Below are 17,497 nucleotides of genomic sequence, written 5' to 3' on the forward strand. Positions count from 1 at the left end.
ACATGAGTTATGATAATCATGCTCCATATGCTTTCTTAAAAATACCCTAAGAAGACCCTTAAAAATACCCTATAAACCCTCCAAATTAGTAATTTTTTGTTTCTGAACCCCATCATTCACTGAACAAACACATAATCCTACTATACCTTCCTGCAAAACTCCAGACACATTCCCTAACTAGGATTCTGCTGATGAAACAGCTATTAAAACTGTGGATGTCTACTGTAGCGTTAGACATCCTTAAATGCTCTTGAAGTCAATAAAAAGAAATATATGGTTCAAGGGCGTAGTCATTTCCCTCATAAAATATACTTTCAAGACAGAAAAAAAATATAAAAAGAATGCCCTAAAGATTATTTGATTAATCAGTGGCTGTCTAAAGTTAGGTGAAATACATGCCACTTATTTCCAAATTCAAAGCACCTACCATTTCTGATCAACCAAAAAAATTACTAAATTAAAAATAATAGAGTATTGACTGTGGAGTCTAAGTGTTGCACTGTGTAGTGCAAAACAGAACTAAAAATACAGAAATTAAATGCACTGGTTGAGAAGCTCAGTTATTCTACTATGTATTAAACTACTTTTCTATCACATATGCATTATGGCTTATATAAATTAAGGTATACCACAAAAGGAAAGAGAGCCAGTCTAGACATATTGCTTAACACTGCACAGGAGAAATATGTAATGACAGGCATTTGCCTTTGAGATTTCTGAGCGCTGCCAGCACAGGAAAGCACTTAGTCTTCTAAGGGAAGGAAGCTTTGCATCATTCAACATTAAAGTACTGCCTTGCTATGAAAAAACTTGAAGCAATCTTATAGGAAAAAAAGGTGGCAAATTGGCTTCAAAGAGCAATGATGGCATCTGAAACACAGGGAAAGCCTTTAAGCAGAGAGAAGACAACTCCCTTTCAAACTGGGATGAACTACAACAGGACATGCAAATGATGGTTCCTAATTTGGCCTATTTGCCATTTTCCATTTAAAGTATTATTGATTGCTGAGGAATACCTCCAGAATAAGCAGATTCTAATCTCCCTTTATTTCCTTCTACTTTATTCTGACAGTCTCACGGCAGTCTATTATGGTACAATGCTACAGAATGTCCAGCATTCCAGTGCCAAAATGCTAACAGATGTTCATATATTTTCAAACTTGCTATTACAAGACATCATTCAGACATACCTTAGGTAGTTTTGGCAGAACTTTTGGTAGTCCTTTAAAGAATTGTGATTTCTGCAGGTTATCCCTTTGAAATAATGAATCAAAATACTGAAGTGTCATTGCTCCTACATCATCAAAGAATGGTATCTAAAAATAAGATTAAAAGGTTTTGATCTTGAGGGGGACAACACTGACACTGCTACAATTATTCCAAAATATTATCATCTACCTACCCTTTCAATGCATGACAGTAAGCCTTTACAATGACATGTCTGCAACTAACAATTAGAAAATTAAATTTTTACATTAGTAGTAAAATACTCAGATACAGGTTGATTATTAAGACAGAATTTTCCTAGCATTTTTCAAAACTCATGCATGTTACGTGTATCTAAGTTAAAACATTATTTCATATACAGTAAGGGGCTTACAAAAAATGTAATGTAAAATAAAAACTTTGATTAAATATTCTTCTAGGAATAATTATGCTGTATTGTATTATATTATATTACAACACAGGATGACCTACATCTGGGCTCCCACCCCTGGAAACTCCAGAAACCCTGGAAACTCTGATATCTCTACCCTATAATTCAGTGTGCAGATGTGGTAAAAGAGACTCAACATCGTTATAAAACCATACTGCTTAATACAACCCCTCACAGATTTGTTTGTTGTAGTCCTTCAGAAAATTGAGCTGATACCTAAGAAATATCTACCAATTCCCTCACTCTCATCTTTCAGCATATACGTGCACAAAACCATCACCTGCTCCCTTCTCCCTTCTTCACCCACTGTTTTCTTCAACAGTTAAATCACTGATTCCTATCTCTGCATACCATCTTTTTACACCACAGCAAAATAATAAAATCCTTTAGCAAAACAAAACTATAAGCAGGAACCTGAAAAGCTATCAGATTGGAGAAAATGGAGCATAAGACAAGGGAAAAACAATGCTACTTTCATATAGGAGAATGGAGCAACAGTTTTGCCTTATTAAAATTTACATTAAATCCTACTTGCAATTAAATTTTGCTTTGTTAGGGTGAACAATTTCTGAATATACTTTATTATTCTGCACACTTAAGAATATACCAAAAATCATAAGCCAAAAGTTAATCTTTATGTTTACTGCCCTTTATCATTTCCTCACTTTCCAATCCTTCCAATATAATTTTAAAGATTGAATTGTATAAAATCATAGCACTGAAAGAATTCCAATTGAATGGAAAGGAATAAAACAGTGTTGCATTGAATAATTTTTGAATAATTGAATAATTTTCTAAATTCTGCCTCAGCACCCACTTTTTCCCTATAAATAAATGTCAGCAAAAGGATAACTTTTGCCATCAACTAGCATTACATCTAAATGGTTAAAAAATACTTAACATTTCAAATAAAATGCTTCACAGAAAACACTTCAAAATAGCTCTAGAAATCAAACAGTAATTTCTCTCTTTCCTATGGCTGCTGTATTTTCCATGGACTGACCTTAGTCATTTGATCAGCGTCTGGTCTGACTGCTGGAGCTACGTTTAGGAGGAGCTTTACGTGCTCACGCACCTCCTCGGGTATGTTCTCAAGAGTACTGGAGCTTAAACGGCTCAGCTGTGGAAGTAATTCAAGCATGAACACCATGAAGTCAGAAAACTCTGCATGTAACTACTTCCAATATACAACATTTGTTCTCTTGATGGTTTCTCTATCCATGCATTTGATATCCCTCTCTTCTTGCTCACAGTCTCCTCTGTTTCCCAAGAGCCTACCTGTTTCAGGTCCCATCTCTGTTTTTAAAACTTCCCGCTGTAGTTCAGGTTATCAGAGAACACAAACACGATATTTTAAACAGGCAAATGTCATTATCTGAGGTGTTGTCTATACACATTAAAACACAGTACACACTGTGTGGCAGTGGGCACCCAAAGCACTTACAACAAAGGAAACCTGCATATGAGCAGACATTATGTCAGCTGATCCAATTAACTGTGATGCTGTCCTCTGTTAATTCTCACAGTCCACAAAGAATGTGAAATGGTGATAGCTAAGTGGACACCAACTGCCATGTCAAGTGATCAAATCACTCTAAACCCAGCCCTCTACAGTGGTCCTACACAGGTAATTTGCTGCCAGGTGTTTCATACTGTTCATCCCAACAGGTAAGCATTATTTCACAAAACCACATTCAACAGGTTTACCGAGAAATTAGGTGAAAAATGCAATTTTTAGTTTATAAAGTTGGTACATGTAACCTCCTCTAAACATATTTTTATTTCTCATATTTTGCTATGATGTTTTTCCTTGTTATATTTATGCAGGGTAAGATACCATTGTCAGATGGTTTATGTTGGAGCACTGATAGTGTTCTCAATATTCAAATCTATTTTACAGTAGTAACTTTTCAAATATGAAAATCAATAAACAATAACCATAAAAAGAACAAATACCTGGTCCAGCTGTCTACTAAAGCTTTTATAAATATCTTGCTTGTTGACCTCAAAAATTGGCTTCCCTTTATTAAACACCGCATACATAACAGCTCCCAGAGAGTACATATCACTGGCTGTCTCACAGCTCACAGAGAGAATATATTCTGGCGCCAGATACTCAGGATTTGGAAGACACAAGGATGGCAAGTTTGGATCCCATTCCTTACAAGGGAACTTTGGCTACAAGAGAAGTATGAGAAGCAAAACAAAGTACATTTATCAAGGATTTTTAAAGACCGTTTTCAAAAAGAAATTCAAGCAGTGAAAAATAATTAAGCCACTCAAATTCAATTATGAATCAAACAGCAACACAGTAAAGCAAAACTGTAAAGATTCTCTGTCTAGCTTAGAGTGATTCCCTGATGCAGTTTTATCTGAATATTAGAGCTGGGAAGTGTAATGTAAAATCAAAGCACTGCTGTAATGAGGAAACATTAGATATGATGGAATTAATTTTCAAAGGTAGCAGCCAGGCACTGAGTAAGTGGAACACACTAAGTTAGGCTTGCAAGTCATCCAACATAAAGGGGAGCAGAAGTGGCACAGGCTCCAGCCTCTGTTTGAAACCAGCACTAGTCTACTGTGACCCCACTGAGCTCACTCAGGCTCTTTTTCTGAGACTACCAAATGCAGCACTTCAATCCAGACCTGTGCCATATGTTCTAACTTCTGGCCAACAAAATACAGAGGTGAATATTAAATAAATGGCTATGTACTGGAATGCAAAATCATGAAACTGGTTTCAGGCAAAGACCTGAATTTGAAACTGAATGATGATAAAGATAAAGATTCCTACCTCCTGTTCAGATGGATTTGTTGATTGGATACAAAAATCAAAGCCCATTATTTTCCATGCTCCACTCTTATTCAAGATTATATTTTCAGGAGTAATATTTCCATGGACCATTTTGACACTGCTATGCAAAAATGACAAACCTTCAGAAACCTGTTCATAAAAGATCATTATTTCAGGTTAAATATTTCCCCAAACATTCTGTAAGACATTTACAAAATTCTGTTCTTATGGTCACAGTTAAATTCCTTAGTTAACTAAGAAACAATTTTTCATATTTTAGTCTATGCCTTAAAAATTATGCATGAAGGAAATTAAACACAGATGGGTAATCAACAGGTGAGATTACTAGTGTTAATTAACTATCACAGCATAAGTGTGGTGGTGCATTCCCCTCTCCTCTCAGGCCACACCATCTCAGAAGAACAAAAATGCTTTATGAAGCTGGTCAATATATTCATCAAAAAAACCCTTGGGAGCTAATGGTTCTTCACAGAACGTAAAGGAAAGATTCACAGAGACAGTTGTAGCATAGACATTTACATGGTAAATAAAAATGAACTGAAGTTTCTATTTTACATGTCAGAACAATAAAAAAAAGTGTAGCACCTTAGAGCTTCTAGTGTTTATCCTCTTTTACACTTAGAGAGATCAGGGCACTATTACCTCACATCACTATTACTTGATTTATATAGGCAGACAAAACTTTGGCAGTGTACTGACTTCATTAAAAAAAATCATTAATATTAAAAGAAGAAAAAAATTATAAAGACAACCTGTACCATACCTGAAGCAAACCATATTTGGTCTCCACGTCATAAAGTTTGTATTCTTTAATGTCTGATGGTAAAGGAGAAGGTAGGTTGTCCCAGCTGCCAAGAACATTAGCTAAACTTGCACAGACTGGTTCTGTACAAAATGCCAAGCAATCCCTGTATAGGAAATGCATTAAAAAATTTCTTGTACATAAATGTAATATATCTCTTGACTGCAAATAAAGAACCATACAAATATCAACTATATTGCCAAAGCACCTGGTGCTACCAAAAGCCACATTATATTTCAGGTTTTGAATTCTTTTAATATTATACTAAAGAGAAACACATAAATGCCTGAAGTTTAAAAAATTACTAGAATTAGGATATTTTATTCTCTAACATTCATATAAATCACTAATGATTCACACAATGCCTCATAATTATTTTTTTTTAAATAATGCTTTCCTTGTCCTGATCCAGGACAAATTCATCAACTAATTCTTATGGCTATTAAAATTTGTAAAATCAGACTTCTACCTATGCCTTAAACCAACACATCCCTGACTGAAGCAGTACTTAATGAGGTCAGACAATGATCAGAAACTAAATTAATATAAGGGAGCACCTGAATATTCTTTTACTTTGACAACTGACAGAGAAGACCTACAAAGACAAATACACTTGTTACATGAACAGCAGTTTGCATGTGAAGTGACTGTTCTCTAATTATTTTACTGATTTTCTTTTCTTCATGAAAAATTAATGGTCTTGCTTATGCATTTTTGTGTCAATTGTTTTTGAAAACAGAAGAAGCAAACTTCCATACATAAGGACTGGTTGTAACACTGTCAAAATTTCAGAATTGGTCCTATATATTGGAAACCAATAAATGTCTCAATTTCCCAAGCTCCATGCAACACAGAGAGAGTCATTCTTTACATCCACATTCTTCACACTGCTCTGCATAGCAGTGGAGATCCTGGAGAGCCATTGCAATTCACTCCTTAATTGCTTTAAAGGGATTCTTTTGAGAAAGCACTACATGGATGGTAGCACACATACTTGCTTTAAGGATCATTAATTCATGAGAACACTAAATACTGCATCAGTATGGACACAGAAAACAGAAACCAAAAAACAGTAACAAAGATATTTTTTTAATCTAAAGTTCTGGGCAAGAAGACAGAGCCTAACTTTTTTATCACTCCATAAAAACATCAGAAGACACGTCTCAGCATGAAACTACCACATATTTTTTTAGTATTTCAATTATTAACAAGCTTGACCTTTGAAGTAAAATAAGGCCACTGTAACATGCAAACCTCTTACTATCCATCCAGACTTTAGTTTTATCTACTGCCTCTCTAGAAGAAAAATAAGTGAAAAGTAAAATACTTTGAATGCTAAGTGTCAGCCAACCTGACACAATTTTTTTGCTTGGTTTCCTCCCTCCCATTCTGATAATTACATACCTTTCATGTTTCTATTAATATGGCTAGGGTTATAAAACTTGTTTCTGTCACAAACACAACTCAAAATGAGAACATAGAATGACAAAGTACTTTCTTTTCAGTCTGACTTCAGCTTTACCATAGAGCTTATCCATTTAGTACTGGTTAAGGCACAGATGAAAATACCAAGGGAACAGTTATTCCATGGTTTTCATAACAAACTCTCTGATTACTGCTGGTTTGAGGGAATAAAAATATGGCTGTTTATTTTTTACTTTAGGAGGTAATTTTAAAAAGGGCCCAAGCCACAGTATTGCACAGTATTGGAGGGATGCAGTAAATCTAATTAAATAGTAGAATTTTGCAGAAGGTGATGTCTGCCATATAAGGCAGCTGCCTTAACAGTTTCCTGAATAATATCAGCATGAAAGTCAGAATAGTAAGATAAAAACATTTTAAAAATAAAAAGTGACAGCTAAAAATACATATGCTTTCTACAGGGGAACAATGTAACAAATGCAATGTCTAGTAAATTATAAGGGCCAATTCACACTACTACTATTTTTAAAGGGTAGGAATGATATTATGAGTAAACCCACAATTTGTTTTTTTATCCTTTTCTTCAATAACAAGCTAAATATAAATTAATAATGCTTTCCAGTGCTGTTAATGTAATTCAAGACCGTTTGTAAATAAACATACTCATATTACATATTCAGTATAAATAAGGAGTTACTCAAATAAATGCATGTTAAGAGGTTTTAAATCATTATATGTAATACGTACATTTATATTTAATATAACTATGTTGGATACCAATAATTTCTAGTAGAAACATTCTATTAATAGCAGAAAAACTATCTACACACTAGAGTCAGAAAGGTATGGCCTTTCTTTCTATATCTACTTCAGCCCTCCAGGTGCATCAAGTATCTATTTGCATCATAAGGGAGGAATATAATGGGTGACCTGCAAGCAGTTCATTACAACTGTACGCTACTTTGGGTAAACACAAAAGAAGAAAAAAGGAAGAAAAAGAAAGATCAGGTACAGTCTAGCTAGAACACCCATGAGAGATTTCTTCAAGAACAGACACTCTGCAAAGACCTGAAATCCTAAAGCAATCTTACAGCATGCTTGCACAAGGTTAGACACACATATATTCTACATAAACCTTTATTTTATTAATCTTCTCCAAAAACTGTTACACCAGTAACAGCAACTGTACAGGTTTTGTGCTTCTGGCGTTTCTACCAGCAGCTGAGTGTGCTGAGTATGGAAACAAAGACAGCAGAAGCAAGAGGTAAGGCATTACTAAAGACTCACAAACAACTCTGATGTGACTACACTGTTACTTTTACTCAAAAGGTTTAAATACCTCACAAGACCACCACCAAAGCTTTCTTAAAGGTATCAATCTGGGTGTTTTCTTCTGAAAGGCAAAGTTCAGGGGGAAAGCTGCTGAGTCAACTGGAAAGCTGTGACAATTTTAGGAAGAAGGCAGAGGTATACTCTGGGATTCACTTGCATACACTATAATTTGAGATGACTCTAGGCCATTCAGCATGTAATAGTTTATTTACTGTTGTAGAGTACTGAGAGCTGTCTTCAGCTACCTGATTTTCTTTTGGCCATTGTAAGGGATATCCTAGATCACAGGTGCTATAGCAGCTTTGAGCCCCTGTTAATGTGAAATGTGTTTAGCACTGGAGGAAAGATAGATATGAATATGTAAGTGCAATCCAATAAACCTGTCTCAGAGCAGGCATTGCAAAGATGAAGCAGTCCTACAGTATTCTCAGCTTCTAGAAAGCATTTGGAAAAAGTCAACACAGAAAGGAAGGACATTATAGAATGAATCTTTATCAGGCTACCTAGGATAGGATCACTTCTGGAAATCATCTAGTCCAACCCCCTTCCTCTTTGGGGAAAAAACCCTAAAACCTCCATGATCTTCTTTGGTATTACCAGGATCAGCTTCCTATTTTAACATAAAAGCTTGATTTTCTGTTAGATTTTAGTGTGCTGTAATCCCTACAGCTGAACAATAAATCTGTAAGACAACCAGTTATTGTTCCTAGTGACCAACCTTTCATAAATCAAATAAGCACTAGAAGAACATGCTGAATTTTGTCTTTCTTGATGGGCACCTGAAGGCCTTTTCAACACATATTTAGTTACAACACATACAATTTATCAAAAATCTCTAATCTCACATGTACTACATACATGTAATACACGGAACAAAATGTATGAAAAAGTTTTTGAGAGAAAACTATTTTAAGAGAATTCTTTGAAAGCAAAATCAATTAAAGCACCAAATTTTCATGCTGTAATGGTCATGTGTAGCCTTACAGCTGCAACTGGACTAAAATCAAGCAATAGATTATTAATTTGATTCACATCCAAACTGCATTCTGTGGTGGGGGGCGAGGAATATGGGGATAGGGTGAATACCTTGTCATATGAATAAATACACTAAACTTGAATCTGATCAAATGTATGTATTGAATGTTCCAGACAGTTTACATCCACTACCAAAACAATGATTAAAAGTAACTGTTCTCTACTTTACTACGGCTTACCTGGACTCTTCTAATGGATGCTGTACAGTAAGTAGTCTAGGGTGTCGAAGCCTAGTTAGCTGTTGAACACCTCGTTTTAACGAATCAATAATCTGATCTTTTTCAAATTTTTGGTACTTGTCTATTAGCTTCTTATCAAAGACAAAAACAGCCACTTCCTGAAAATAAGCAACAGAATTCTCTCAGTATATAACACAGCCAAAATCTAAGCCTACACACAATTATATACAAATGTGGTTTTTCAATCAACAGTACAATCCCAGCAATACAATAACCAAAGAAACTGACTTGTTCTTTCTTAGTCCCAGTCATGGAAGACCTTTCATGGAAGACCTTACTGTAGATAAATCCTGAAACAGACATTTTGAATTCAGGTACTAATGTTCCTTTATTGTATAAAGGAACATTAGTACCTTATTGTAATGAGTAAACTATAACCCCTACCTACACAGTGACAAAGCAGCAGATCCACAGTCAGAAATCAGCCTGATTTTAAGTAGATCAAAGCATTTATATCTACTATGAACAGTTAAAATATTCTGAGTATATATCAAGTGTTGCTTTATTAAATCAAGTCCTGTCTTAGTGTTCTGCTCCAAACCAGTACAATCTGACAAAGGAGTCACAGTAGTCTATTAATCTGATCAGACCATTCACATGATAAAACACTAAGAATTCTGTAATGCTTAAAGATGTGAAAAAACCAAAAACATTAAGAACAGAGAAATCCTCTCCAACTTCTGCAACCGGAGCAGGAGAAAATTAAGAAATCTGTATGAAACTTTGAAATTATAGAGGTCGATATAAAATAAAAAATTAGATTACATCAGCATCTGGGAAGTCGTTAACGTCGAAATTTATCAACTGATGAAAACAAGAAATTAAAACCTTTCATCATGAAACAGACTTTTATATGCTGCTACAACAGCATTATGAATAATAATAAAGGTTAGAAAGCAGTAGAAAATAATATGAAAATACAGTTTGCAGTCCCAAGAGGAACTCAATGCTCTTTTATTGCACATTTTATAATCATTACTCTAATTAAAATCTCACATGAACAACTTCATTATTAATTAAATAAAACCCTATAAACTTTCAGAAATAGGCTATCTAAAATATGAAATTCAGCCCAATACACAAAAAATTGATTTTTAGCTATTTTCATTAAGCCCTTAGCAGGTGAATACTTGTAACTAACTCAACTAAGTACACTTTTCCTACCTGTTTCCTGCCTCTATCCATATCTGCTCCCTGCTCCAGCTTTTATGTGTGATGGATCAAACATTTACACAAGGCAGAGAAGAGCAATAACAGGGGATGGAAGAAATGCACTGAGCAGTACATGAACAATAACAAAATTTCAAACTAAGACTGCACTTATGAAAAAACTTCTGTTTGACGACAAGTGAAAAGAATCAGAAAGTATTTAAATCACCTATGGTTTGAATATTTTCTGATGGGTCTAAGTAAGTTCTATTGGTGCTTGCTGCAATCCTGCATGGTTTGTTTAAACTCATAATTCCCTGCACCTGGCAGCAGAGAACACAATTTGTGCTTCAGATCCTTAACCAGCTGACTCAAGGCCATTAGGACCCTATTGACTGTCTGTAGCCTTGTTGTTGGGACTTACCTTCTGATTTCTGCTAGCTTTACAACTGAGCTGGCAAGTGCTTTGTGACCTTACCCTATCTATTTATGACTGCACTTTCTAAGCAGAAGGACAAGTGCCACATTGTGCCAAAAAAAAAAGTGTAAGTGCATAAAGTCTAAGTTATATCTAAGATGAGCTGTAATACATACTGTGAAATTATACACCTATATATAACCAGAGTGACTCATAAATCTTTCAGACAAACAGCAGTAGATCAGCTATGAAATAGCACCAGACAAACATATGCACACAGGTAAGTAATTTCCACACATTCTGTTAGGTTGTTACTAAGTCACCTACACAGTAAGCAAGAAAAGACAAGGTACATTAAAAAAATAATAACAGATAAACATTCAGAAATCCTAGAAAAGGAGCAAGGCAGGAACCAGGCAGAACTCGGAAAAGAAGAATAAAGTTATAGATATTTACTGTCACCAGAGATGGAATATTTGTCCACTGACTCAAAACAGGAACAAAAATAATCCTGAAAACAAAGATTTCAGGGATCTACTGCTGTAACATTAAAACCTTCAAATTTAGTTGTTTCATCTGGCTACAATGACTTAAACTATTAAGTCTATTAGACTTATAAGACTTAAATTACTGTGTTGTGGTAAAGCGACAACAACAAGGTCTTACATCCTACTTGTCTGATTACAATACACACTGCAAAAAAACCTTGTAGCTTCAACCTAAGATATACACACTTGTAATACAGCAAATATGTGCAACTTCACAAAAGTGACTGCTATCACCTTGAAAATGACAGCCAGCCCAAAGAACATTCAGAAGGTACATGGGAGGGAAATAAAAAATGTTAAAGAACATATATTGCAATACAACATACCATAAGCCTGTATTGCTGCACCATTTGTTTTGCAATGGCAAAGTGAATGTTGACATGGTGTTACCTAACTGGTAATATTAATACTTAATGGGAACTGCATGTCAGAAGACCAGCCATCTAAAATTCCACGCAGTACAACTGCTGCTGTATTTTTAATTACTAATGATGGCATGCAACTGCACGGATGTTAGTCAGGGTTTACAGATATATTGCAGGACCACATGGAGCACCTGAACTAAAACTCTGTAAAAGTATTGGTCAGAACACCCATTCAAGGCTTGAAAAAGGTGATTGACAGGAAACTAGTTACATATACTCTGTCAACTATACAGTGAAAGAAACTTGCTGTAACTCTCTAGACCTTAAGGATATATACCTGCTACAGGTCAAATGCTTACTGGGCACATAGATTGTATAAAACATATCAAAATTATCATGCTTCTAATGTTATGACTGTGTATAGCTGAGTAAGACCAAAAAAAAGCCCAAATGAACAGCTATGTTGGGTTAAAATCAGTAAATAAAAGACGCACAGAGCTCTGCACCAGCTAAAAAATGAAAACATGGCAAAAGTACCTGATTAAACATTGTTCAGACTCTGTCACACAGAATCAGATCACACATTCTTTGCAGATTATTTATTCTATTATATATATCTATTTGCTACTGTTTATTTGCCTATGATCTAACAGATTGTATAAACATTTTCCAACTACATTCCTTTGTGTCCATTTCTTTTTGGTGTATTTGCAGCAAGCTGTTGCATTGTCTAAGTGACTTCACATTTCTTAGCATTACTTTTAACTAAAGACTATAATTTATTAACACTTCATTTACACTTTGAAACTTGTATTTTCTCCCTGAATTTGAAAAAAGACTTTTCACATTTCTCCAGTGCAACAAAATAATTTTCTGTAATAATAATTCTTAAACTCTGTTTTTTACAAACCTTCCTATGAAGTCATAGTCCTATATTCATTTATACATGCAATTTCAAATGAGTCAAATGCTTGAGTATTGGTGCTCTATACCCTAATACTTTAAGGAAACTAAAAAGGAACAATACTGATCTGAAAGCAGCACACGAAAGCATGACTTCCTTCACAACCTCCTCCTCTATCCCATGCCTTCCTGTTACAGTATCTCATAACTTAACATTTCTAAGTTCTCAATTTCTGTAGGGTAGCTGAGCAAAAAACTACAGTGTGGGTTGCTGACAACAAATGACGACATACTTCATGGTTATTCTAAACTGTAAAAATTCAGAATTGTTACCAAAAAAAAAGCTCAAGCTGCAACAAACTGGGGAACCAATCCATGGTAAAGTAAACTTATTGTCAGGTCACTTTTAACTTGGATGAATTCTTGATCTTGGTTCAAAATTGTATGCTATGAATGTAGAACCACTTCTTTCTGGGACAAAAGACTTAAAGCAAGTAATACTTACATGTCTGAGAACAAAGTACTTAAACAACGCTGAGTTTTTTGTGTCATTTCACTACCCTTAACATGAGTCTGTCCAGTCAGACTGCAGCTGCCACTTACCAACTGCTACCAATCAATCTGCCATCTAATGCTTATAAACACAGGTCTTTAGTTGGTAACTCACCTGCTTTGTTGATTTTTTAGTTCCATGGAATATCTTCCAAGCAAGACCATTACCTCCACTGGCAATGTGTCGCCCGACATCGAATTCCCTGGTGACGGGATTTCCCATGACTGCACTGGTGACATCAGCCGTCACCTTTGTGACAGTGCTCTTCAGCTTGTTCAGCATGGACTCCATGGTTTCAGTTTGCACCAATGGCTTATCCTACAAAGATAAGAAAACAAAGGTTTCACAGTCTTCTCAATTCAAGCATTTATTGGAAACTGTAATCAAATAATGCAAAGGATTTGTAAACTATCCCCCGACAGGAAAGTTTCACACTCTGTGTATTAGTATCCATCCAATAGAGAAACAAATCTGAAGGAACACAGACTCCTTTAATTCCAGTGCTCACAGAATTACTCATTTGTCTGAGGTGAAGGATTGTTTAAGATCCCAGGCCAGCAAAATAATGGAAGTGTACTATATAGACAGCAAGTAAAAAACAGAAATATTTTTTCCTATGCAGTGCTTTCCAAAATACAAGCTCAAAATTCAGTATTTTGCCCATCAGACTGGTGACATTACCATTTGTATGATCCAACGATTAACGAGCTTAATACTTAAGTGCATGGGAAGGAAACAAGAAAGTATCTTTTTATGCTTTACCAAAATTGTGCAAGGAAGCTTTTTGCACATCACCTTTCAAATTTTAGAGGTAAAAGACTATGGCAGCTTCCAATTTACTTCATCTTCCCCTGTAGTGTGGACTTTCAGAGTTTTCTATATTTTCTTAATAAATCTGACTTGCCTATTCTGCCAGATACAAGTTCTGAAGCCATTCATGCCATTGTTTCTCTGATAATGTATACACAAGAAAGAATGCAGGCAGCAAAGAAACAGCAGAAAAAAAAAGATATAGACATCCAGCTTCCTTATCTGTGTGAGCAAAGAAAAAGAGAATGCAATAAGAAATTATTTCCTGGAATCAGTATTGTGTAGTATATTCAAAAGCAACACTTGGGGATATTTCTTCAGTCTCTCTTTCAAGTAAGATGTAAGAACATCTGTATCCTTCAGTCAAACTTAAACCAAAACCAACCACACTGAAGTTACCTGGACATGCACTCCTTCTCTCCCTGGTACTATAGATTTGATTCTACTACAAACCAGGACAAATAATCTGATTAGGTTGTAATTGCAAAGACAGACCTGTAATAGAGGTCTGTAAATGTAAAAGAGGGAATAAACATACTAAACAAAACTGTTTAAAAAGTTCCCTGTTATGGGACAATTCCCTCCAGTGCAATTGTGTGTAACAGTATTAGCCAAGCCCCAAGGAAATCTTAGTGCAGCACTGCACGTAGAACGGCTGTGCTGCTCTATCTTGACCCTTCAGATAGGAGAGGCTGTGTCAGAAATCAACGAGACAATCTTAAGAATAACTACAAACTTGTTTGGTATATAGTTAGTGTTTTGTTGAGAACACACCTTGAAATAGTTATGGAAACACAGAATTCCTTTATTAAGTAATTTTATTTCAGTATTTGAAATGTTATTATTACAAGAAATTAATTTTACTTTATGATTCATGATATGGAAAAACACACGCAAGTCCTAACTGTGCAGCCCTACACCAAACTTTTATAAAGACACTGGCTAATATCCCTGTATGGAGAAACTTTTTATCAATCTAATAAATAGGCACAAACAAGGATCATGGATTATTCTGAAAAGGATCTATAGGCATTTCCAGCTCTCAGCAATTTTATTCAGCAGCTATTCTGTGGGTAAACTCTATATGCTAAAAGACTATAAAATCAATCCTAACGAGTTTAAGATAATCCCAAATCTAATTTACTTGGGTTTAGATCTCGTGCTTTTTCCATTGTTTTGTTCACTCCCAGCCATCAAATCTTCTCTAGCATCAATGCAACACCATCTTGTTAGGACTCTAAAACACTTTGCAAAATTAACTGCAGAAATATTATTAAGAAAATGTATGTGGATGCATGTTCAAATTCCTTTGTGTAAATCTGAAAGGAAACTTTCTCTACAGAGATAGTGGGAAACTGGGGTAGTATTCATTAAATCAGAAGTGTCCTCTGCTGTGGGTGACAGACAAACTGCAGTGAAGAGCCTGAAAAAGCCACTAGGTGAGAATGTCAACAGCATTCCAGTATCTGAAGTGCCAGAATTTAAAATTCAAGCCTGGTAGACCCTGTCCAACCTGTTCCCCTCCAGCCTGACAGTAGGCAAACTATTGTTTAATTTAGCTTCTGAGCAAGCAGTACCAAGCAACTTATTTCTCAATCAGCAGATGGGGTTTAAAGCTTACATCTATCTAACTGTAAATTTGTAGAAATCCTCTTATCAACATCTGAATATAAGCTAAAATAATAGATTTTGCTTTATAAAAACAATTGCTATCACCAACTTCAGGAAAAAAACCTATACATGTCAACAGGAACAAGGTACCTGGAAAATCCATACCCCACCAAAAACATCTCGTTTGGATAGTATCTCTAATACCACAAACCATGACAAGTTAACCACATCTGAAATACAGAAGTCTAGTTCTCAACTGTAGGAAAACTTGTTTGTTCAGTTAAGACTGGTCTAGTATTTTTAAAAAATAATAATAACCAAGTGGCAATCAAGTCAGTCACCCACAATGAAATTTGCATTTCAAGTTAAAAGGTAATAAATGAGACAAATGCAAAATCTGAAGCATAACAGTGTCTGTACAAGCCACACAGGACATTCAATAAATGTTAAAAAACTCTTCCTGTTTGAATTTCATGAGTAATATCAATGCTACTGATTCTGCAAAACCTGGAACTAATCCTAAAAAATTCTGAATGTTCAATATGTTTTTTCATGAATGCCCCTCACAATCAGTAATGGTTTTTATACTGATGTACATCAGCAATCATACGGCAGCATGATGAGAACAATCATTTAGCAAGGTAGTAAGCAACAACCAACATTGCACTCAGAAAGCAGGCAGAACTTTCAAAATGTTGAAATACTGGCTGTTGAAGTCCAAAACAAAGACTGTCCACCATTTTTCAATTCTCACTCATAAAAAAAAAAAACCCTGCATAATGCAAACGCAGCAGTTTAACCTCAAACTAATTCACAGCTTCATCTGATGTATGGCTGGGAGTGCACACTGCACAGTAGTACCACAGTACTACAACAAGCTGGGATCCCCCTTTGGGAACCCACACCTGCAGGCTGGTGCTGCCCAGCCGCATCCTATCCCCCTGCCCCAAGCCAGGATCAATCCACAGAAGTAAGTGCTGGAACAACTGAGTCACAGCAAATAAAATGACAAAACCCCAGCATTTTTAAAGCACAAGCAGGCTTTTGCATTTGTTACAAAATCATCGAGAGGCTCAAATGCAATGAAGCACTGGACAAGGCTGCCCTCACCGCACGTCAATTTCTTAACTTTCATGTACCATTTCGGTACTGAGCTTCAGCTGAATCCCTACCAAAATCCCACGGAACGAGATCCATGAACAAGGTTCCGTCTGTCGCCTGGTGACAGGTGAAACCAGCCTGTGCACTGCACAAACCCCGGTAAGCCTGCTGCGGGCCAGTCCTCCGGGATGAAGTGTTTACTGTTATTTCCAGTGAGAGCGGACTCGCACCGCTCCGCGCCGCAGGGCCGGTGCTGCGCTCCTGCTCCGCGGGGCAGCCGGCAGCAGCGCGCCGGGGGCGGCCACAGGGGGCAGGTGACCCGCGATCCGCCGGCTCGGGCAGCTCAGCGCTCCCCGCGCGGCGATCGAGCCTCCGGGGCGGCCCTTCCCCTCCAGCCCTCAGCGCCGGGCACCCGGGCCCCGAGAGCACCGGCCCCGCGGAGCCGGCCGGCCCTGCCCGCCCCGCGCAGCGCCACCAGGCCACGGGCAGCCGCTGTCGACCCGGGCCGCGGCCTCTCACCTGAGCCCGCGGAAACTGCCGGCGCAGCGCCCGGCCGCCCGTCGCCCTGTGGGCCCGGCGGGCCGCCTGTCACGCTGGTTCCGTCTCTCGCTCTGACCCCGTCCTGCCGCGACTACTCCATAGTGACGGCGGCAGCCTCGGCGGCGGGGCGGGGGCGGCCGGAGCTCGGCTCACTTCCGACCCGCAGGGGCGGCGCTGGGCGCGGCCGGGGGCGGCGG

The 17,497-nt window shown here is 37.0% G+C and overlaps 1 protein-coding gene across 2 annotated transcripts in view; it reads right to left on the reverse strand.

Annotated features, from left to right (window-relative positions):
* Nucleotides 1–17,447, reverse strand: part of SCYL2 (SCY1 like pseudokinase 2) — a 30,428-nt gene extending 12,981 nt beyond the window's left edge. For both annotated transcript variants that reach the window (XM_058022504.1, XM_058022503.1), the window contains exons 1-8: nt 17,280–17,447; nt 13,353–13,556; nt 9,243–9,400; nt 5,236–5,380; nt 4,452–4,601; nt 3,614–3,835; nt 2,661–2,777; nt 1,191–1,316 (exon numbers count right to left, since the gene is read on the reverse strand). In XM_058022504.1, the coding sequence (XP_057878487.1) occupies nt 1,191–1,316; nt 2,661–2,777; nt 3,614–3,835; nt 4,452–4,601; nt 5,236–5,380; nt 9,243–9,400; nt 13,353–13,529 (1,095 nt within the window). In that variant the 5' untranslated portion in view covers nt 13,530–13,556; nt 17,280–17,447. The remainder of the gene's footprint in view (nt 1–1,190; nt 1,317–2,660; nt 2,778–3,613; nt 3,836–4,451; nt 4,602–5,235; nt 5,381–9,242; nt 9,401–13,352; nt 13,557–17,279) is intronic.
* Between the last annotated feature and the right edge of the window lie 50 nt (nt 17,448–17,497).

This window comes from Melospiza georgiana, chromosome 4, assembly GCF_028018845.1.
Source record: "Melospiza georgiana isolate bMelGeo1 chromosome 4, bMelGeo1.pri, whole genome shotgun sequence".
Taxonomy (NCBI): domain Eukaryota; kingdom Metazoa; phylum Chordata; class Aves; order Passeriformes; family Passerellidae; genus Melospiza; species Melospiza georgiana.